This window comes from Lepidochelys kempii, chromosome 19, assembly GCF_965140285.1.
Source record: "Lepidochelys kempii isolate rLepKem1 chromosome 19, rLepKem1.hap1, whole genome shotgun sequence".
NCBI lineage: Eukaryota > Metazoa > Chordata > Testudines > Cheloniidae > Lepidochelys > Lepidochelys kempii.
The window spans coordinates 12,081,191-12,105,811 of NC_136398.1; the positions used below are offsets into that span (position 1 = coordinate 12,081,191).

The 24,621-nt window shown below is 42.2% G+C and overlaps 1 protein-coding gene across 2 annotated transcripts in view; it reads right to left on the reverse strand.

Moving 5' to 3' along the window:
• Positions 1 to 24,621, reverse strand: part of YTHDF2 (YTH N6-methyladenosine RNA binding protein F2) — a 32,128-nt gene extending 7,507 nt beyond the window's left edge. Inside the window, exons 1-5 of one of the 2 annotated variants that reach the window (XM_073317898.2) lie at positions 24,278 to 24,621; positions 23,820 to 23,844; positions 23,102 to 23,181; positions 16,355 to 17,941; positions 13,649 to 13,734 (exon numbers count right to left, since the gene is read on the reverse strand). In XM_073317898.2, coding sequence (XP_073173999.1) covers positions 13,678 to 13,734; positions 16,355 to 17,941; positions 23,102 to 23,181; positions 23,820 to 23,844; positions 24,278 to 24,304 — 1,776 coding nt within the window. In that variant the 5' untranslated portion in view covers positions 24,305 to 24,621 and the 3' untranslated portion in view covers positions 13,649 to 13,677. The remainder of the gene's footprint in view (positions 1 to 13,648; positions 13,735 to 16,354; positions 17,942 to 23,101; positions 23,182 to 23,819; positions 23,845 to 24,277) is intronic. The other variant, XM_073317899.2, reaches the window with a different exon arrangement.

The following is a 24,621-nucleotide window of genomic DNA, read 5'->3' on the forward strand; positions in this document are numbered from 1 at the left end:
GGTTTGTGTCCCTGACCATCTTGGCTAATAGCCACTGATAGACCTGTCCTCCATGAACTTATGATTTGATAGACCGCGGTCATAGCCCTGCTTAGTCACCTCTCTTCTAAGCTGACCAGTCTTTTTAATGTCTCCTCCTAGGGAAGCTGTTCAATATGTCTAGTCATTTGTTGCCCTTCTCTGCACCTTTTCCAATTCTAACATATCTTTTTTGAGATGAGGTGACCAGAACTGCAGACAGTATTCACGGTGTGGACAGATCATGGATTTAATATAATAGCATTGTGATCTATTCCTTTCCTAATGGTCCCAAAATTGTTTGCTTTTTTGACTCAGAATTACCCACAATGACTTCCCAAATCTCTTTCTTACGTGGGAGCAGCTAATTTAGACCCCATCATTTTGTATGTATAGCTGGGATTATGTTTTCCAATGTGCATTATTTTGCAACCAACAATGAATTTCACCTGCTGTTTTATCGTCCAGTCTCCCAGCTTAGCGAGATCCCTTTGTAACGCATTAGTCAGCTTTGGACTTAACTATCCTGAGTTTTGCCACCTCATTGTTCGCCCCTTTTTCCAGATTTGTGAATACGTTGAGGAGCACAGGTCTCCATACAGATCCTTGGGAGATCCCACTATTTCTCTCTCCCTTGTGAGCACTGACCATTTATTCCTACCCTTTGTTTTCTATTTTGATCAGTTACTGATCCTTGATAGAGACTTCCCTCTTATCCCATGACTGCTCACTTTGCTTAAGAGCTTTTGGCAAGGGACCCTGTCAAAGGCTTTCTGAAAGTTCAAGTATACCATATGGATTGCATCACCCTTGTCCACGTTTGTTGACCCCCTCAAAAAATTCTAATACATTGATAAGGCATGATTTCCCTTTATAAATGCAGTGTTGACTGTTCCCCAACATATTGCATTCATCTATGTGTTTGATAACTTTGCTCTTTACTCTAGTTTCAGACCATTTGTCTGGTACTGAAGTTAGGCTTACTGGCCTGTAATTGCCAGGATCACCTCTGGAGTATTTTTTTTAAAATTGGTGTCACATTAGCTTCCCTCCAATCTTCTGGTACAGAGACTGATTTAAAGCGATAGGTTATACATCACAGTTAGTAGTTCTGCAATTTCATATTTGATCGCCACCCAGTCCCTTGAGTGACTACCATCTGGTCTTGGTGACTTATTACTGTTTAATTTATGAATTTGTTCCAAAATCTCCTTCTATTGACCTCAATCTGGGACAGTAGAAATGTCAATTATTTCAACGCTGATCATTTTAACAGAAGCAGGTAGTTATTCCAAAATCCCAAACTACCTCCTATAGTTCTCCAGGTGCCAATGCCTTAACAGTCCCCTACCCAGCTGCCAAAACCCCCAACTTCCCCTTGACAACTACTACACTACAATTATGCACTGTCAGGATAAAAATCGACAGCATATTGAAAAATAAAAGAGTGGAAGAGAGTAAATTACATTGAATTTCATATCAAAGAAACCTCAGCAGCTACTACATTGATATAGTTTGTTTTCATGTTGGATTCATTAACTTTTTAAATGTTAAATGCAGCGGCTGCAAAATTTCCCCGTGTTACTTCATAATCAAGGGGCTTTGCCACAGCACTTGAGTCCAGCTTGCCACAAAGGGTTAAAAAAGCAAGCTGGAGAGAGATGCTACCTTAAATTGACTCAAAGCCTTGATTAAACGTCCCTGACAATTTAACATGCAATGTCAATAAAAAGACCAAAAATGTGTCAGATGAGCTCTGCATGAACAATGATGCCCACATTCAGTTACTGATTGCCCCCTTTTCTCCACCTAGTCATTCTCGGTGATCTCTTGCTTGAAGTTCATTGAAAAGATTGGCCCTCGCTGAAACCATTTTTGGATCCAGTTTCTACCCTCAGCACTGGGAAAAATTAACCATTGCCATTGACCAGTAACAACTGGAAAATGACAGCTATGGGTGTCTCGTGAGCCTCAGGCCTTTGTACCCCAGTATAACTCCCTGTGTGGAGAAGCTTAGGCTCGGTCTACACTGAAAAAAGTTTTATTGGCATAGCTACGTTGGTTAGGCATGTGAAAAACCACACCCCTGACCCACACAGTTATGCCAACAAAACACAGCTATGTTGACAGAAGAGTCTTTCCATCGATGTAGCTCATGTCATCTGGAGAGGTGGTGTTCTGCACTGACAGGAAAACTCCTTCTGCCATAGTCTGTCTTGACACTAGGAGGCTATGCTGGCATAACCTCCACAGTGCAGACACAGCCACATTCTGGTACAAGGGGGCCTTTTCTGATTTAGTTTATGTTGCTTGGAAAAAGGTTTAATCTAAATCTAACCAAACCACCCTTACACTGGAATAAGAGCGTCTACACAGCGAGTTCTGCCTGGATAACTAGTGGAAGTTTCTGTGCAGGTGTGGACTAAGCGCCAATTGGAAACAATACATTTCCTACCCCCACCAGCCAAGGATACAGTAAGTGGAACGCTGCTTCAGTTTTAAAGCTTCTTCCTCACAATAGGCCTAGTCAACCCACACTTCCCTTTCTCTACAGGACATTTGAGAGAGAGCCCTGGATACTTACATTTGCCTTTTAGATGAAAATTAGGCTAAGGTGGAGCAAATTCTGTTCATGAATATCTGCCATACAAACTGAACAGAACTGAAAACAGCAGAAATCAAGTACCACAACGGATATCCAAAGCAGTTTTGATCCCTTGGCACCACAGTACAAATACATAATAAAGCCATATGTCTGGGGGAAGCTGCAAATCAAAAAGAAGTTGCCAGGTCTTATTCCTTCCCTGCCTCCTGGTTCTGTATACAGCAAGGTTCAGTAACCAAGGACAGATGGCAATATGCCACACCCACTCAGGAAGAGGCCACAACTGCATGAACTAAACTCCACCTTCTCAGGCACAGATGGGTTTTAAGCTAGCTGCAGGAATACACTGCCTTAGAAATGCCCTCCTCCTCCCCCATTCTAGCTTCAAGTGATAGCCCCATCTTGTCCTGCAGATGGTGGCTGCAGTCCCTGCTGACCACTTCAACTGATTAGCTGACCAGACAGATCCCGAACCATGGGTTTAATTAGTTGCTTTCTCCTTCCCCTTCTGTGAAAGTAAAGCTGCTCCAAAGGCCAAAGCATGGCACAAGGAAAGGAAGACTAGGGGTCTAAGAGGAATAAGAACATAAGCACAGCCATACTGGGTCAGACCAACGGTCCATCTAGCCCAGTATCCTGTCTTCCAACAGTGGCCAATGCCAGGTGCCCCAGAGGGAATGAACAGAACAGGTGATCAAGCAATCCAACCCCTGTCACCCATTCCCAGCTTCTGGCAAACAGAGGCTAGGGACACCATCTGTGCCCATCCTAGCTAATAGTCACTGATGGACCTACCCTCCATGAACTTATCTCTTTTTTTTTTTTGAATGGCACAGGAGATGGAGCAAAAAGTCGCAGAATGCAGGAACAAAGGATAACCCAACCCAAGAAGATTCTCAGAAATGCATCCTCCATACAAACTGGAAAAAGGCAAGAGACTGGAGGAAGGAGACTAGAAACAAACTGTTTAATTTCAGGATGGGGGACCATACTGCAAGTTTCTCTCAACTGAATATTCAGCATAATAACCTGAAGAGGCTTGAAGAACTAGTGCCGCACTCTGGCGCAGAGTAACCCCAGTACTTTCCCCACTATTGCAGCTTCACAGAATATTTGGGGGTGGGGGGGAAGAAGAGTTCCTCCTAAAGGAATGGTGTAGGGAGTCTATTTGTCCCTGTTCAGATTTTTGGCTCGTTCTGTTGCCTGCTGCAAGTGACTCTTCCCTGCATGGCACAAGGATCTGGGTTTATGCTCTCATCCATGCATAAATCATGGAGGGAAAGCGAGCAGTTTCCTTTTACTCCAGTGCAACCACTTGTGGTCTGAAAGCCCAGTGTGTGTTAATATGAGCACTGCTCTCAGTGCTGAAGGAGATACGGGGCATGATTTCATTCTCTTAATTCATGGCAGGTTTTTTTCCCTGTGCTTTTGTTTGTAGCTGAAGGAGCAGTTTCTCTTGCTTTTCCTTCTAGGAAAGAGGCCTTGGCCTAGAGATGATGTCCCCTCTATACAGTCCAACATTGTCCATGCCCTCATCCAATGCAGTGGGACACCCCCACCTGGCCCGACCCACCTCCCCGGAGAGATATCTTGCTCTGCAGGAGTTACGAGTGCTGGACCACAAGAGAGAGGTAGGTAGATTTTCTGGGGTCAGAGGCAGGGGTTAAGTGCTGTGCACCCACATCTCTATTCTTGTTTTCCCTTAGCTCTCAGGAGTGTGGGGGATACTGCTAAGATAACACCCACACAGCCATGCAAAATCCCAGGAAAAGGGCCTGGGGCATGTGTTTCTGCAGGTAATAACCATGATTCTACCCTTTGACATATGAATCCCTGGATGACAAAAAAAATCCACATTGTGTTTTATTAAAGTTTCCCTTGATCAACAAAGGTTGGCTCAAGCATAAAGAAAAATGGAAGATGAGATCGAGGACAGACCAGGAAAAGCCAGAGCTAAAGTGTCAGTGAAGGACTGGTAAGAGCACTGTGGGACTACAATGGGGGGACTAACTGTACACAGTACTGAGCAACATGGTGGATAACAAGAAATTTATCCTTTCTCCAGTCAAGCGGAAAAGACACCTATGCACTTTTGCAAGCATGTGCGTGGACACGCTGGGTTTACAGGTATCCAAGAGAGTTGCATCAAAATTCTCCATTCCAGACAAGGCTAGAATGTGTAATTAGAAGCCCTTTGTGATTATTCTGCATAATTAATTTTAGCCAGGTCACCACAGTTATAGGGTGGAAGCCGTGATGTCACAAGCTGGCTTGTGACACTACTTAATGAATGAGTGTAGTGCAGTAATCTGATAAGAGGATGCAGTTTTCAGTCACACAGCTTGGGAGCCAATCCTGACAGAAGATTAAAACACTTACCTGAAAGCTTATAACTAGCACCTACATATTATGATGAATGGCATATTAGAAAGGACTATGATACATAGATGCAAATACTATGCTCTTGTATAGCACCTCTCAGAGGTTCTCACATTGATTTACAAGCAGCACTTGCCCTCAACACTCCTGTGAGGTAGGCCAGTATTATTCCCACTTGACAGCTGGAGAAAGATCTATCTAAGGTTACAAATAGGGATAGAACCCGCAGCAGAAACTACTAGCTTCATGCCCTTCCACCAAGCCAGTGATTGCCAAGTGTGTCTGGCGCACTTGGTGGTGGGTTGGTCTGATTTCAACACACATTACTTTCCCAATGTTTTTCCATATAACCAACTGCTGTAATGAGCACAAGGGTGTTTTGTATGCTTGAGTGGAAGAAGTGGTGAGACTTGAAACTTTTAGGCTCTGGGCCGCATTATGGAAATTGGAAAACCTTTACATTAGACCACTCTCCTTCCTCTAAGGTCATATGCACGGATGACTAAGTTAGGTCCTCTAGATATGTGCATGTAACTGCAGCAGAGATCAATGGGAGATGTGCACCTTGCCCAACAGCAGAATTCAGCCCCATCTTCAATAACGTTTGCTGGAACGACAGGGATTTTTTAAAATCTAGAATCATTTTGTTCACTTGGAAATAAACCATTTGAGACCTCTCATGTCAGATCATATTCAATCCTAACCAACCAAACTAATACAGTTTCAGGGCTGCCAAAAGTCAAGTCAGAAGTTAATTTGACTTGTGGTGGCATAAATTAGAAGGAAGAGTGATGTTTCTACCAATTATATTTTCCCTCTATCTGTATACTGCCAGCCTTTCCAACAAGATCAGCTTAAAATGTGGTTATGGCCAGCACAAACAACTTACTAAAATAGCACCTTGTTACTATGCTTATCCGCTCCCTGTGCGGCTTCTGAGTCTTAAAATGCTCAGTTTATATACAAAACATTTTACTACTATTGGTATTGGAAAGCCACTACAACTGCAGAGGAAAGAGCTGCATCCTATCCTAACCTACACCAATAGAAATGCTAGCTCCATTCAGTCTTCAGATTTCTCTTGGTTTGTGACCATGGCTGACTTTCAGTTATTTATCACTTTGCACTGCACTTAGCACTCTTGTAAAGGAGCTCCTTAAAATTCAAAAAAGTAAATATACTAGACACATTGATAACCCCATGCTAGAACTCCTCCTGCTCTGATAAATTAAAATTTAATCAAAATCTTGATTAAACAAGAAAGCCTTACAACTTGACCAGAGGGCAAGCAAAATGAGACCCATCTGTGGGATCATATGCCAAAGGAGGCTATGTAATCAGTCCTGGAAATCTGAATTACATGCACAGACAACACAAGTGTTCCAGCAACCACAACTGCATCCATCGGCAGGATATAGGAGAAGCGGGACTCTCTCAAACAGGTCCACATCACAGACTGAAAAGCCGAATCACAATATCAGGCTGAGTTTGCACATCCTGGCAGTTAGAAAGGTCTTGCCTCAGCATAAAAACTGAGCATACCACCTAATTTTTATCTAAGATGCCTATCGCTCTGGTATCTAAACAACAAACCGTTATCAAGGCATAAGAGTAAATAGGGAACAGCAAGATGTCCTCTTTCAAGAGTGGTTGTAACCAAAACATGACTAACCTTACAGAGCACCAATCACCACAGGATCTGTGGATTTTAAACCACAGCTTGCATTTCTATGTCAAACATCCAGCTTGGGAGCTAGGGTGTTGGGAGGGACTTCATGGAAGTCTTAGAAAGATGGCCTCTATTTCTGCAGCAGCAGTTACACAGTCAGTTGTTCCTGCTTGTCAGCTGGCTGGCAGACATGCTCAAATCCCATCCCCCAAGACCAGCTTTCAAGGGAGCACCAAAACTGATGCAATCTAGTGCAAAGGATGAACTCTACTGGTCTTCACACTCCGTATCAAAAATGCATTCTGAAGCAACAAGAAGTCCACTTTCTGCAAACAGAGGAACTGTCCTGCAGGAAGCAGCTGCCCTGAAGAGTGTAACTTGCCCAGGAAACAGAATGGTATGTGGTCCTAAAGCAAACATGCTACTGGACACCAACTACCCAAAGCCACATCACAATGAGCTGGTTGGTCCTTTTCAGTGAATATGAGCATTCAGATCCCCTACAAAAACCACAGGTAGTTAAGCTTTGAAAAATTTACCAGCACACCTTACCCATCGGAAGTTAATACAACTTATGGGAGCCTTCTGAGTGGGATTCCAGACACATCTATTAAGTACCACTGGGCTTCCTACCTGGGCATGGTATTTGGACCCGAATCCCCTCCTGGCTTTAGTGTATAGGCAAAATACACTTGTAGCTTCCATTCCAAGATACTGTGAAGGAAACAGGATTCCCTATTCCCACACCCAGCTGTTAACAATAACATTCCCAACACCCTCCTTCTCCCCTGACCATTTGGTAACTATGTGCTACAGCTTTCCTGAACAGCCAAGTATAAAACTTACAAGAAACTCTTTAGCTTTATTACTGCTCAGAAAACTATGGGCAACAGCAGTGAAACTAACTATACTCCTGTAAGTGGCTATTGGGGAGGCCCAGAAAAAAATTTCTACTGGCAAGTCCAGTCTTCTTCCCTTGCCCCCAGTCTTACGTCATCAGTTATTCTTGTGTATATATTGGCTCTTATGTCATTACATACATGAGGAAATAAGGACTATTTTTTCAGTTTGCTGGCCCTGTGCATTGGATCTCACTTGGTTACCGGGCAGTTTGACTGTTTGCCTACTTGGGTCTTTCAAGGAGTATGGATTAGACACTTTCTGCATTGACTTATACATTAAAAACTCCCATCCCAGCTTTCATAAAGTCAATGTCATTTACCAAGAACCTTCCTTTGAACATTGTTGTAATGACTGCAATTACAAATTTACTTTAATTGAGGGCTTAACAGTAAAGAGTATGTGAAAGTTCATAAAAATTCACCATAACGTAAAACAAGGGTTAATGTGAAAAGGTGCAAATGGAAGATAGAAAAACTGTCAGTCCAAACAAAAAGACTTGGTATAACTCAAGGACTGTGCTAAGATCATGCCTGGTAAACAAGAAAAATCGTAGAACCAAAAAATGAATGAACCAAAATTGGTGTGTCGGAAACTAGGTTTAATTGGTAAACAAAATTAAGAGGGAATGGGCTATTCCACCCATCGCTCCCTTCTGGGGTTCTTAAATATTTTGGGGAGAAAAACTGGCTACTGGACGAAGCTTCACCATGATGGCTGGTACCCCCAACATCTCCAGGGACCCAGGGCCTTTGTCACCCTGATTCTGAGACATGTTCTGACCAGACTAGGCCAGACAGAGGGACCCAGATGAGCTCCCTACCTTTACCGACTAACAATCTCAACCGCCACCTGGGATGAAAGAGCATTAGACTTCAACAGCAACAGCTCCAGCCACTTCAACTAACTTCCTCTCTTTTCCCCAAAAGGACAGTTATTGCGGTCTTTAATATTATCTAAGAGACTACTGAGCAAGGGGTTTTTTCTTTCTATATGTTTTCTCCAGCTAAAGGGAAAGGGACACAGGATGTTAAAATGTAAGTCTTAAGACTTACATTTCAAATGCTTTGACTGTTTTTCCTTCTTTAACTTTAATAAAAGGTTTAAATGATTTTTAGAAATAGTGTATTGAGCTTACTTAGTACCACGACAAAGTCTTTGTATATAAAACCCCTGACCTTGCTTAACACTGTTTAATGTTAGACAGTAACTGGTTTATGTTAACACCGTTGGACCATTTATTCCATCTAAATGAATACAACATTATAGTATATCCTTAAGTTTTAATCTGCAATGGTTACAGTGAAGTAATGCACCCTTGGTGCAGACTTGGGATCAAATCTCACTCAGTCACATGAAATGGGTCTGATGACTTCGGCTGACTACATAGTAGACAAAGTGTTAGCACCACAAAATTTGAACCACAAGATGTTCTGGAGAGGGAAGTTCACCCACTTCAAGGATTCAGAATCTCAATTAATGCAAAGCTAATAAAGCATTTGTTGTACTCATCGTCATACAATACAAACGTGACAGCTAGGTTTGAATAATACTGAAGCCTGGACAACTCTACATCCACCCCCATGGAGCCTGGACAACAAGTACTTCATTCTGTAAGCCAGAGGAGCTTAATATTCATTTTAAGATAAGGTCACAGACAACAGGCCATGCTTTCTCCCACTTCCATTAACCAGCCGATACCAAATTTCAGTTAATGAGCTCCAGTAAGGAGGGCAACACTCCCTATTACCGTTTACAAATCTCTATTTCCTAGGTATTTAAAAGGGAATCTTATGTCCCTGCAACAGTAGCTGAGACATATGAATTCCTGCTTAGTTCTTTACAGTTTCACAGTGTTGTCTTATAAACATATTAATACCCAGTATCAACCTGTTTGGGGCCAAAATTTGACCTGTTACATGAGACTCTAGAAAGAATGATCCTCGGGGCTTTAAATCTCTTAAAGGTCTACTATGATGCCACGAAATTCTTAAAGGTAGTTACTTTATATAGGGCCTACACTTTTGTCCTTCTTATAATGACAAAACAGGCCAGGGAGCACAGCAATCAGTAACACCGATGCACACACAGAAAAGGAAACAAATGCCTTTTAATTTCAAGCTCAATTAGACATACGGGACAGATGAGAAGGGAATTATAGTTTATCCCCCCCCCCCCAGTTCCTATCTTGCTATTCTATTACAAACAATAGAAAAGCAGCTAACTCAAAAAACTGCTCAGTACTGCCCTTTTAATAAAGAAATTCTAACAGTATGAAACTAGAATTGCTGTCTACATTTTGAGTTCTCTCTATAGAATGGCTCACAAAACCCCCAAATGCTGTTATTAAACTGATCAAATGCATTATTACATGACTTATCCTTCAATTAAAAAGCAGCATGCCGGGCAGCTACCCATTGGAAAGAGCAACCACCAACTCCCTAGTCTAGTCATCAGCTTGCATAACCACAATTCTTGTTAACCAAGACTTCCTTGGACAACTCTACTGCAGTAAAAGTGCAGTTGCACTATTTTACAAGACAATTGTCCAATTTTGTGCCACTGAGGAATTGGCTTAACTTGTAATGCTGTAAGACTTACTAAGTACAACAGTACATTTTAGAAAATAAGGCAGGGTTCTAATAACTGAAGCGAATATGCTCATACAATGACAAAATAAAAGTACCAAAAGAATCCTCTTAAATTAATACTTGTCACCGGATACCTTATATAAAAGAGACAAAGCAAAAAAAGTGACCTGTCAGACAGAAAAAGGTTGCGGGAATATATTCTAAGAACAAATAGAAATGTAGAGCTGGAAGGGACCTAAAGAGGTCATTCATCTAGTTCATCCCCTTGCACTGAGGCAAATAGCTCATGTAAAGCTAAACCTACTAAAACTCTGAATACAGGAGGTTCATGTGTTCACACACTAATACTTTCCTAGTTCTTCCTAGATACTAATCAGCTTAAGTAGTGTCACCTGACCAATTACAAGTCTTCACGAGGTAGAAAAAGCAGGCAAGAGAATACTGTATCTGCTGAGCGGCACTGAGCTTCAGAAAACAAAATAGACAACCGACATTTAGCTTCAGAAAAACGTAACTTTCCTTGAGAAACTGCTGCTTCTCAGATTATTACAGCTAAATTACCTAGAGTTCTGTAACACTGCCCTCCACCAGTGGGCCATCAACCACAGTGTTGTTTAGTTACCAACATTTTTTGCATTTTCCTGCCATGTATCAAAATCTCATGAAGTTTCTGGGGAATCCTCTTCCTAAAGCATCCCAAAAATATTCAAAGAACAACTACACAAACCCTAAACAGCAGCACCTTTAACTTGAATTATTGGGAGAGGGGGAAAAAAATCTGACACGCTACATTAAAAAGGCTTTCATTTTAGTTCACTGTGGTATTAACAGCTGAAGCACGCAGCTTAATGTTTGTTAAACACAAATGCCAAATAAGATCATTTGATATATTGATATGTTTCAATTCCCTTAAGTTTACTTTGATCAATACGGACAAAGACAACACTGAGTTAGAAAAGAAAGTCTTCTGCAAACTGTCCCTTGCCAGTGTACCCCTGCACTGTTCTGGAGAGATCACCTCCAGCACAACAATGGTCAATTTCCTTGGTCTCTTCACTGAGGCTGCCAGTGACGGTACCAGTTGTGATTAAGCAATCAGCTCACTGGAAAATGGCCTGAGATTAACTCATTTCATGTAGGCCATTCCCTGCTAGAGGGTAATACCTTTTGGTTACTCACATGTACTGCATTTGACCTGGTGACCTAGAGGTGAAAGGCTCTTAATCCGATTACCAATCCTAAAGAAAATTTTAAACTTCTCATCTTGACAACTTCTAGGGATCAGCTTCACAAGCTACCAGTTGACTTTAACAGCCATTAAATCTTGTAGCTTAATGAGATTTATTAACTTGCTAGAACTCAGAGTACATCTATGCTATAAGCACTACTGTGGCACAGCTGCAGCACTGCACTACACCGTTGTGGCATGGACGTTTGCTACAACGACAGAAGGGGTCTTTCCATCACCGTCGTATATCCATCCCCTTGGAAGGAGTCTTCCATCAACCCAGCTGCATCTACACGGGGGGTTATGTCAACCTAGCTATGTCATGCAGGATGCACATTTTTTCACAGCCCTGAGCAATGTAGCTCGGTCAACCTAAGTTTTAGGTGTAGACCAGGCCTCTGTGTCATTGTAGATATGAGAACTGGATTACTTTTCCCAATCTAACTTCCATTTTGTTTGTACTAAGATCACTTCTGGCTATTCTTATTGTACAGCAGAGGAAAGACTCCCTTCTTCTACAGGAGGAAGCATGTTTATGGATTAGAGCATACAATAAAGAGCCATAAGATTTCCCTCTTAAAAAACCCCACAGAATACAGAATGAGGCTCATTTATCAGTTTCAATGAAGTGCCTTTAGGTTGGATAAAAGGCATAATAAATGCAAAATATTACACATCAGCAGGTAGGTACTGAGACAAGCAGAGCAGTTTATCCATTTCCTCTATCATTGTATCACTGCAAATATGTTAACTAGCACACTATTTAGAGAAGGCTGAAACTGAGATGTGCATTTCAGAACTTTAAAGGGTTATAGCAAGGATATTCAGCACTGGCACACCGATCAATTGACCTCATAGTGGCCAGGTTTTTCAGGGGTTTTAGTACAAGTACAGTAGGTAATCTTATGACCTCTGGATGCAAGGAGCCATGTCAGTGCAAGCAAAGTTACTTTACATCATGAACTGCAATACTCAAGCAAACAAAGAAGGAAGTTCTAGCTCTTTGTTTACTCAGAATGGTTTGAACACAACAACAGGCATTAGGCAAGAGAAGAGTAACAGAATCATGAGGCTCTCCACCAATCTTTGGAAAATACTTTCCCTCCCCCTTCCCCAGCCAACTACAAAACCAAAGAAATACAAACTACGTTAAACAAAGAGACCAGTGCTTTAAAAGTGACCATAAAAAAACCCCAGGTTAGCAAATGCAGATTCAACATTTAGTTGTTTCTCCATAAATTGCATCCCTCAAACTGGCAGTGACATTTACCACTCAGTATTTTAAAGGAGGTTTAATATTCCTCCAAAGCATCAGGTGTCAACCAATGAGAAAAGAGAATACACTTCAGGAAATAATGATCCATTTGGAAAACCCTATGTTCCTGTTTTGAGATTCTGATACATACACCCTGACACCCAAATCAATTCTTCAGTTCTTTTGGACTCAATACAAGCTTGATTCTTATCTTCTGAAAAGTACCTTTACCAATATTGAAGGAAGCACATTACAACACGCATTGCCACTGGAACTGGAGAATGCAAATCTTTATGCAAACTCCTTTCTAAAGTCCACAGAATGTGTGCACTGTTCACATGGAATTCATAATGCCAAGGCAACAGAACAGAGTCATAAAGCTGAGAGCCATTGCAATTCTTTAGAGAGCACTCATGATTTTACCTCCACTGCTTTTGAGTCTGGATTACACAAGGTGCTGCCAATCCAATGTAAGCAGAATCTCATGAAAGCTTATGCTCAAGTTTGTTAGTCGCTAAGGTGCCACAAGTCCTCCTTTTCTTTTTGCAGAATCTCATAAGATTTCCTTACTAAATATGCAGGACCACTTCACTGAAGTCAATGCAACACCTTCTAGAAACAAAGGGTTACTACTAGTTTTAAAATATAAAATAAAGCAGTCCACACACTGCAGCAGTCAGTGACAGAATCTACTTTGGGAGCAATTGTCAAGGGTCTTGAGAAGCCTGAAGCCAGCTTGAGAAGGACTATTTTGGCTATCAGCTTCAGCAGTCTTGGATAGGAGAACATCGAACGGTTTGAAGGAAAATCTAATTCTGGATTGGAAAACACAGAACAAAATCTAACTAAGGACAGAGAAGAAGTGGAGACCAGCATAAGAATGTACATGCAGCAGAAAAGGCCCAGTGGTCTGTTTGTAATAGATTTAGACAAACTCAGCCTTTTAACCTCCCTTTATAAGTGAAAGGACATAGCATGAACACCAAAGTAAAGTACCACTTACATGCCTGTTTAGATATGCTACACAGTGCTCTAAAGAAATCTGTCACTCCCATATATCTTGAATGCAGGCATTCTTAAAGGGATAACCTGAGAAACAGGAAAGAAAACACAGGGAGACCCCAGAATTTTGAGAGGGTTAGGAGAGAGTACATTCATCAGTCACTCTGTACAAGCTGCTCTAGGCTGTAATAGAACAGCCTTGGCTAAGTTTGAAACCAAATGCAACAGTTTTAAGCTTGTTAAAAGCTAGGCATCAGCCAAACTTGGAGATGTTTAAGCTTCAAGGAACAAGAATGCAGAACATGTACATACCACCATCTTCCACTGACTGTGACTGCAGAGACAAAGAGCCTTTAGCAATGGGGTTTCTCCAGTACAAAAGAAATCTAACAGACCATGGACAGGCAGTCTGCATCATTAACTGCTGTTGAGGCAGTGTTTTAAATTGGTATGTGAATCCTTTTCAGGTGGCCAGCTGAGGTGCTCACAGAATGCTGCACACACAAGATTTGCTTTTGCCAACAATAGTCACATGGCAGAAACACAAGTACCCATTTTATTAATGCACAACAAAACTGGAAGCCAGGAATCAAAGTCTGCTGGTTCTCACTGAAGTGATGAAACAGTAACTGCAGGAAAACCTAAAGATTTTCAAGGCCACATCAGAAAGTGATCCGAAAGGTCAAGCTGCCCCTGAGATACCGTACTGAAAATGACAGGCTAAGTCACTTCCTCCATACCAGACATTATAGGGCTGGGACCCAGAGCATATACCATAAGAAAATGAGCCAGTAATAAAAAGCAAACATACTGACTTCTCAACCTAACGGAGTTCATTCCTTGCCTATGAATTTCAGAAATACATATTTACGTTCTCACACAAAGAGAGAGGAAATAATTTCCTTAACCACTTTTCTACTGGACTGGTACACTAAGCTAACTCAAATGTAATGCCAAAAGCAATCTCCAATGCTCTAAACAGCTTTTTCAGCTGCCATTTCGGCTCTTAGCATTCTGTGTCACTAGTAACTCTCATGGGAACTGTTTTTGAAGGAAGTAGGGGAAAGAAACTGCAAATACATTTTTAAAAAAACTGAAGTTGAGGTTTAAACCAATTTAACTTTTTAAGATGCTTCTTGTATAGACCATTAGTAAGTTACAATTTAACATTTTTACTATCTTAAAAAAGATTCTAAACTTTAAAAATCTAACAAGTTTTCAAATCTGTTTGCGGGGAACTTTCTGCACCTTTGCATTTGTTCTCAATTCTCTGCTGGGTTCATCACAGCCCTTCACACTCTTCAGCTGCCTCCCTTCCCCAAGATGTGATCTTTCCTTGCACTGCAAATTCTGCTGCTCTGCACACATCAAGTGTGAAATGTACTAGGAATCCCAGTTCCTGAAGATCTCCATCCCGCACTTCAGTGATCAAATTACTTAACTTCTCCCTCTGCTGCAAGTTAAAACTTAGTCTGGTTGCTGCATTCTGGGCCTCAAATGACATGGCAGCTTTTAGGACCTGAAATCACCCAGAACCTCCAAGCTGCCATCAAGTCTGGCCAAGTTCACATAATGTCAATATAACTATTCCAATGCGTTCCCACACAGACTTACAGGTTTTCTGCTAAATGCTAGTCACGTTTGGTATCCCATCTCTGTATACTAGTAACAAACATTAAAAACAACAAGGAGTCCGGTGGCACCTTAAAGACTAACGGATTTATTTGAGCATAAGCTTTCATGGGTAAAAACCTGACTTCTTCAGATGCATCTGAAGAAGTGGGGTTTTTACTCACGAAAGCTTATGCTCAAATAAATCCGTTCGTCTTTAAGGTGCCACCGGACTCCTTGTTGTTTTTGTGGATACAGGCTAACATGGCTATCCCCTGATACTAAACATTAAAATGTTGTACTTGAAAAGATGTGCTCTGTTTAATTTTTTGTTCCATGATTGTCACACTGAATTGTTTGCAGCTTATGTTTTTCTCTCTTCAAATACCAGGTGGAGGATTCCCTGTTGCTGGAACTAAAGAGAGCCTTACAAAACTTGGCAACAAACTAGGAGCTGCTGCTAATTTCTATTTAGTGTTTTGGATCAAATAAGAGTTATATCCCTAAGGGGAGGGAGTCATCCACAGGCAAATTCAACACCCTGATTTGTATCAAACTAAAAATCAAGGCCACTAAATTGCCATCTAATTTCAGTATGGATGGTACTTTTAACTCCACTGGTAAGAATGTTTTGACAACTAAGATTCCTCATTGATGTGTTACATCATCATATATTAATCAATTGCCACTCTTATTGTAGAGCATATACTTGTCAAAGAGGAGTCTTGACAACACTGATCAATTTTATTTTTTTAATCAGGTGAATTTGATACTCAGAAAAAAGTTTGACTTGAAGCACTGACTAGCATCTAGGTTAGCGCAGGCAGGTGCCACACGTTTCCCCACACAGCTCCACCAGAACATCAGCACTGTTCTGTACAACTCCCTCCTACTCTTGGTCCCATCCAGAGCAGGAGCTGCCATACTAGATAGTGGGTTCATGATGTGGGGAAGTGATTAGCTAGGAACTAAAGTGAGACCTCAAACTCACTTTATGAGCTCAAGTCTCCAGGTTACTTCATCAGTCCATTGTACCACCTAGCTTCTCTATGCTTCCCCATCCCACAAAATTCCTGAAGACAGGTAGGCAGGTTACCTTTTTAACATTTTCCTCCTCCTCCTGGCGTTTCTCATAGTGTGAGAAGTCATCAAAAATGGAGGTGGTGTGCTTGTAGGTGGCAATGATTTTCAACACCTGCTTAGCCTTTTCCAGAGGCACTTCCTGAGTGTCCCTGGAGTTGGTCACTGGTTTATTCTCGTTATTCTCTAGGCGGATGTGCCGCAGCTGGCTGTTGGGAACGTCCTTCACAAAAATCCACCTGACATCAAAACGTCCCTTCCATTTGTCCTGGGACCACACACCTGCACATGTGTTGTAGTCCACAGCAGATTTCATTTCTGCCACTCCACAGAAGTGACCACTGCCGTTGACACTGAACAGTAAGTAAACGGGGCCTTTCCCGTTCATGGAGCGATAAGCAGCATCCAGTCTCTTGTTGCCATGCTCTGTACTGCACCAGATGTTATATTTAATGGAACGGTGGATATCGTCCTCAGAGTAACTCTTAATGATGAAAACCCGGCCATGTTTTGGGTTCCAGTCAAAATCCTTGGGGTTGTAGTTATTGATGGACCTCAACTTCTCCAACACTGGGTGCGGTTCCAAAGGAACAGAACCAGAACTGGCTTGAGACTGTCCCACTCCATTACCATCCACTCCGTTTTGACCAAACCCATTGCCACGGTTACGAGGTGCAACCCAGCGGGTTGGCTGAGCTGCCTGTTGCTGCACCGGTAGCTGGGCTGGCTGTGGTGGTGGTGGGGGCAGTGGCTGCGGCTGTTGCCCTGGGGAAGCCTGTGCCACTGGTGGGCTGTTATTGATCTGTTGGCCCACTGGTTGAGGGGACACCTGGGTTGGCTGCTGACCAATATTCTGAACTAAAGCCTGGGAAGGCGCTTTTGCTACCGACCCTTTGTTATCCCAAGTTCCAATATCCATGTTATGTTTTATTGGAGGCGGTGGAAGACTTGACCCTGCAATGCCATTCTTGGTCTTCAGCTTGGGCTGCTGTTTTGCAGGTTTGCTAGCAATATCAGCCCATGATGTCGGTTTCGGAGGAGCAATGGTAGCAGGAGGCAAACTGTTAGATGCCACGATATTACTGGTAATGGACCCGCTACCAACAGCGGAGCCAACAACTTTTGGGACATTGCTTGCAACATCTGTGCTGCCCAGCTTCAGTGCTGCCATGCCTTGGTCTATGGTATTCATGCCAGGAGCCTTATTCAGAGTCTCATTGGCAAAAGCAGACTGTCCATCAATCATGGCTCCACCCAGTGAGCTTGGTGCATAAGCATAATTGCTACTATATCCAGAGCTTTGAGTGGACTGTCCCTGAGAACTGTTATTCCCCCAAGCTGAAAAGTCAATTCCACTTGGAAAGAAGTTAAAGCCATGCTGCCCAAGAAACGGAGTGCTGCCAAGGGCCCCTGGCTGCCCAAACATTGCATCTGGGAGAAAGTGAGGCTCCCCATTGCTTAGCTGTCCATAGGATGTTAAGTAGGGCATGGGCGGGTCACCTCCTGTAGACCAGGCAGCTTCGCCTAACGAGTAGGAGAATCCAATGGATGGACTGTAGTAGCTTGGCAAGTAGGAGTCAGACATTGCAGTGTATGCATTATTCTGCAAAACAAAAATAAGCACTGAATAGTTAGAATAAGCAGAACCATCAAGGGGCCTGGAATAAAAACCCTTTTATTCTCTTCTCATGCCCCACCCTTCTACCTCAGCTGTTCAAACACATTCAAAGCTTTCAGTAAATAGGATTCATGGCTTTCAAATGTATCCTCTGTCAAAGGTGTATTAAAACAGTTTCATTGCCAGAAAGATTAAATATAAAGATTTAAGACACTATTCATCCCAAAATGTAGAAGCATTAAATTTGCAGATGCACCATGTGGAACTGGGCATGGCTTTTACAGCATGAGCAAAATGCTTTGGAGCTGTTCAACATTTTATCTAGACTACAAAGAATACCTTCATTTAATACCTGCCTGATGCAGTGAGTTTTAAGGGTTTTTTTTCCGGAGGGTGGGCATTTTATAATCTGCATGGTTGATGGGGTTTGTTTTCTTTGCGGGGGGGAGAAGAAAGGGATACAGGAAAAAAGGGACCAATAAAAAGCACTATTAAAATTATGAACTCCTCCTTAAACAGTTTTATTAAAGGCCACATTTATTTCTATTGAAATTATCTCAAATTGATTATCCATAAAAACGTCTCCAAAGGTTAATATTAAAGTACCCAAAAATATCCCAAGAACTTTAGAACAAACATGGAAATTACTGTATCATCCTCAAAACTCAAACTATTCTGGAGCTACAGCCACATATTAGTGACATACTAAAACAACACAAGAAAACCTAAAGCTTTTCCAGAGGGGCCTTTCCAGCACAGCTACAGAGACCAACTTCAGGTTCGGAAGAAAAACTTGCTGAGTTTTCTACTCTAGATGTTTACATCCAAACAGCCCCTATATTCTACCATGGATGTCTAATTTTACAATTAGGAAATGACATCACTAAGACTTGCTTGCATGAAGATCTGTCATTTCACGTTTAAACCATACCACCAGGGAGTTCTTGCAGTAACACTAATGGGTTTTATCATCCAGTAATTTGAACCTGTACGCACACAGGTCTTAGTGCTACATGACAATTTACATGACAATCCAATGCAGATTAGATGAAAGCCAGGTTCCGTTCCTGTTTAAAAACTTGTCTTACATTAGGCTCCACTCCATTTTTCACTGAATCATGCCTGTGGGTGCCAAGTGCAGTTCCTGAAGGACTTCATGCCATATATGCATCAAAGCTATGTAGGCTCAAGATAGCTCTGGCACACTAAAGGAAGAGTGGTTCTGTCTCCCTATCTCTTTTTGAATTAAGCGAAAGTAAGCTGCCTAGACTCAAAATTAAAACAGGTTATATTTGGCCTGAAATTTATCTAAAATTAGTAGAAAATTAATTGTAAAGATTCCAATGGCGACAGGTTTTGTTTAAAAACATTCTTCTGAAGTTCTTGTCAACCAAACAATCATATCACCGTGCTACTGCTTGAAAACAGTAATCTGACTAGTCTATTTTCATTTTCCCAGCTGAGAAGAAAAAAAAGTAGCAGCACAATAAAAGAGAATTCAGAGATTCCAAGACCAGAAGGAACCATCATCATCATCTAGTCTGGCCTTCTGGATGACACAGTCCATAGAACTTCCCAAAAATAAATCCTAGAGCAGATTTTTTAGAAAAAGACCCAATCGTGATTTCAAAATGGTCAGTAATGGACAATCCACCACGACCCTTGGAAAGTTGCTTCAATGGTTAATTACCCTCACTGTTAAAAATGTATGGCTTATTTCAAGTCTGAATTGTCTAGCTTCAACTTGAAGCCATTGGATCGTTATACACATCTCGGCTAAACTGAAGAGCCACTTATTAAATATTTGTTCCCTACGTACATAATTACAGACTAACCAACTCACCCCTAAACTTTCTTCTTTGGTAAGCTAAATAGATTGAGTTCCTTGAGTCTATCAGTTAGTGTGTTCGGATGAACAGTTCTAATCATTTAAGAGCTCGATCCTGCTAAACCTAACTCAGTGAACAGTCTTTACTTAAGTTGACAGGACTATTTATGTGAATGAGATGTTGCAGGACTGGGCCCTACAGTGTAATGTGTAGAATAAATAAGGATTTTTTAAGATGTTCACTAAAAATCATACAATGTCCCTTTAAAGGATAGAGGCCTCTCTCCCCAGTTTCACAGGTAATTTAAAATACTCAGAAGGAAGTTGGCCTTACAAACATATAACGAAGACTACATTTAAAGCTTGGAACCATTCTATCCTGGTGATGAGATCTTTGGCTTGACCAATTTCTACCATACAGTGCACAAAAAAAGTGACACTGTCAGATCAAATGTGGTCCCTAATCAAGTCAACATATTCTCTTTTCACCCATTCGCTTATGTTTTGTCTCAAATAATTTTCAGGGGAGGGCTGATTACAGAATAGACTGATATACGGTCTAAATCTGTCGTACAGAAGAGTTATATTTGTACAATAAACCTATGAGCATACAAATTAAAATAAGGGTTTAAACAGCAAATTCAAAGAAGAGAGGTCTGTCTGCTCAGTGACGAAATCCTAGCAATGTGCATACGTTATTGAACATGAAGTCCAGTGCTTCTATATCTCACAAACTTGAGTGATAGAATGTTACTGATTAACATGCAAACAGAACTCAACCAGCATACAATTCCCCTGGATGACTAATGCTTTTTGAAAATTCCCCCCCTCAGACTCACTCTTCCTCTGCATCCCTCTCCCCAGGGATTAGAGTTCCAAAGCCTTTTTTAATGTTTAAGTCTCACTTACATACATTTGAGATTCGGAATACAAAGCAACTTAGTCAAATTTAAGGAGATTCAGTAAGTTGCCAAATTAGTTAATAGTGGCTCCTAAAATGGCAGCTCCTACTTGCTCCTGAATTAAAAAGTATGCACCTTGTCATCTAGTTACTTAATGTTTTATACATATTAGCTGGAATGTAGTTTCAAAATGCAGCCACCCCGCACTATTTGTATTACCATAGCCTCTAGGAGTCCTACTCATAAGCAGTTGACTATGTTAGCAAACAATTTAATTTCCGAGTGTTTTATATAATTCTGCTCCATTTTCCGATAATGAACCTTGACACTGTTTTCCTACCAGCCTGTTCCATTTGTTCACGGGCGCCACAGTCAACTCTGACTGTGTGTTGGTTTCACTCATCTTATATGAACTGAAAATATGAGAGCAGGTGACAAACTATACAACATAGTGAGAAATGAAAGGAAATCATTCTAGTGGGACAATTTTATTTGGAGCTAACCAATTTTGTCTCATCTTTTATTTTTCTTGCTGAATATTTCGAGGACCACCATCAGTTTGAAATTCAGCCCGTTTCAGAGTTTCCAGTATTATGCCAGCCAGTGAATTCCCCTACCAATTTCTGTAGTTCTAAAACCAATCATTTTCGTATTTTAAAAAACAGTTTTCCCTGTTTCTTGTGAAATACCTTCACAAAGAGGAAAGTGAGTGACTATTCACAAAGTGCTTATTAAATGTTCCTAATAAACTTTAAAAAAAATACTGTTTTTCTTCTAAATTGTCAGATATAGTAAACTTAGCTGTTTAGTTAGTAGGTAATTTCACATAGAAATGCAACTTGTAAATTGAAAGTCTCTTTAAATGTTCAAAAACCTCTCAGAATTGGTGGTATCAACTTCTATGACAACAAAAGGTGCCAAATGAAGTAGGCACAGACACAGCTATCTATCTAGGACTCTGTGAAAGAACCTAGACACGGTCTACACAGATTCTGAACTAGGTTTGCACTTTTCCAGAGAACTAGACTCCTAAGTGATCTTACCAACCAGGTAGGCTGCTAACAATAGCAATTAAGTTCATTAGAGGCAAGGGAGGACAGGGACTGATTAAATAATAAAAAAAACAAACAAGGAGCTGTTAGAAAAGTGTCATACTTGTTGCAAATTAAACAAAGATAAGAAGCCTATTTAGAATTCTCACAACAGGTGCCAATGAAATGGGTATCACTGAAAAAACTCCAGCTATAAAAACATGGCTGACAAAACTAAATGAATTGAGAAATGCAACAATTTATTGGCTATTTTTACCTGAACTATGAAAGAAAAGATGAACTGGGATTAACTGAAAAGGTCACTGATACATCTTAACAATATGTATACCTACCATAACTGAACTTATACTGCCTTAAGTCTGTCATATTCCTTCATCTTTTATGTATGTCACACAATACTCATTTAACAGGATTAACAGTATAAACTGTCTTTAAGAAAGACGCTAGTATCAAAAATACAAAAAGAGTGATGAAGTCTCTGGTAGTGACAATTTCAGATTTGACTGCAGCCTTTACAGCTCAGTTTCTAATTAAAGCTAAGGTTTCGTTTGCTAATGCCTTTTCATTTACCAAACCACCTATTCTGGTTTTTGTAAAAAATAGAGCAAAACTTCATGGATTTTCCAGTTTGCTTGGTAAAGAGATAACACTGATAATATCCTCTCTGAAACAAGCCTCTAGAACATTACCACATTTTACCGAGATATTTCACGTTGCCATATAATACACTCACTCATATTGTATAATCAACCAGAAATGAGTAAGGAAGTGACATGTCTTAAGAGTAAAACTGAAAGATCAGAAATGATCACAAGATTTATGAATTCCTTTTACTACTTCTAGCTTCATCAGAAGCACAACATTTTATGTTCAGGATAAATATTTTTGGGGTCAAATTCTGCCCACAGCTACATCAGTGCAACCCAAATAAGTTGCAAAAGTGTTAAGGAGCTTCTTACCCTTATGTTTGTTCCCCAACCCCAAGGTATTTTTTTTAATTATTGCTGTTAAAAAAAACAAACAATATTCATTGTAGCAGCCCTACACCTAAATACAAAAAAAAAAACAATATTCATTGTAGCAGCCCTACACCTAAATACAAATATTTAATCAATTAATGAGAACTAATTACCAGTGTTTTCTAATCACAGTACTACCTATTTACTGACGAAATAGAGTATTATTTTAATAGCCATAAAAAGCTAGCAAATGTCAAAAAACAATATGGGGTAGAGGAGAGGACTTAAAAACAACAAAGGAAAACCAAAGAAAAATTCATTTTAATCAGTCACTGACAGAAAATTATGTAATTGCTTGGCACACCCTACCCCTTAACTAAAGAGAGAAGCTTTGTAGTACTCACCGGCCTGGCCTGAGGACTCAAGTAGGGTTCAAAGTCATCATCATTTAACCCATCCTTCTGATGCACAGATCCATTTTGCACTAAGAACAAAATTCATACCCTTACAAAGAACTCCACAATTCAAACAAGTACACGTATTAACCTAAAAGTATTTAGGTGACAAAACAACCTATGTTAGAATACAAAAATGTCTCACTGGTTCCAAATGTTGCCAGCTGAGCCACATTACTAAGGGCAAGGTCTCACACACACCAGCATGGTCCTCCAAAGGAAATTTCCTCCGACCCACAGTGGAAGCTAATCTAATTTTCCTGATTCACTGACACAATTACTTCGGCTGTATAGCTTCCCAGACATGGCCTGCAGACAGCTCCAATACATAAACTCACCGGGAGGCAACATAGAGGAGAGAAGATTCCTAGAGAAATTCTTGTATCCTAATGCTGAGCTCCCAAAAGAACTTCACTTCCCACTCCTATTTCCCTTTAATATCCCCATTTTCCGTGCTCCAGGGAATCCCCTATATTCCTCACACCTCCACCCAGCAAAATCCTGTCCTCCTGCAGCTAGGCCGCCATGGGAGCCCCGGACAGTCCCACACGCTGCCTCCAGTCCCCCGCTTTACTCTCCCCCCCACCCAGGGATCCGCTATTCCCCTGCTCCTACAGAAATAAAATCCACGCCCACCCACGTCCCCAGGGGCCCGGCTGCCTCTCACCTTTGTTGCCTTGGCCCTTAGGTCTCTGGAGCGGCGGCAGGCGGCGGCGCGACGAGACATGGAAGAGAGAGGAGGGAAGAGCGGTGAGCCCGGGGAAGAAGCACCGGGCGCCGCAGACCCCGGCGGGCGGGAGCTGAGGAAGCTCCAAGGTGGCGGGGGGGGGGGGGGGGGACCGGGCGGGACGCGGGGGTTGGCCGGGCCCGAGCGGCGGCGCCCCGTGCCCGGGCGGCGAAGCCAGGCCTGGAGCCTGGCGGGCAGGGGAGGCCCAGCCGGACCCAACCCCAGCGCGGCCTGGCCGCGGCCTCCCCGCCCTCGCCCAAGAGCCGGCGCGGCCCTGAACCGCCGCAGGGCTGGGGGAAGCCAACGCCGCCCCGCCGGAGCTAGGCCCGAAACCGGGGCCTTTCCCAGCTCCCTCCCGCGAGCGCGGCCCGGGGAGGCCGGCGCGCGGCGGCCGGTACCTGCTCCAGGAGGCTGCTGGCCGACATGGCTCCGATCGGGCTCCTCGCGGCGGGGGCGGGGTCCGGGCTCTCGCGGGCGGGCGGGTCTCGGCGGCGGCGGGCGGGTCTCGGCGGCGGCTTTGTCCGGGGAGCGGGGCGCAGGAACCGCGCGGCTCGGCTTCCTGGCGGACTCTGACTCGCCCGCCCGCGGCTCTGCGGCTGCCTGCTCGAGCGACGCTCTAGCCAGCTCCTCGCCCCTTCCGCCAGCGTCTATGGCCGGGGCCGCCTGCCTCGAGCTGACACCGTCCGGGCGTCACGAGGGGCAGCGCGCGCTCCACTCCGAGGCACAATGGCGAGAGAGGAAG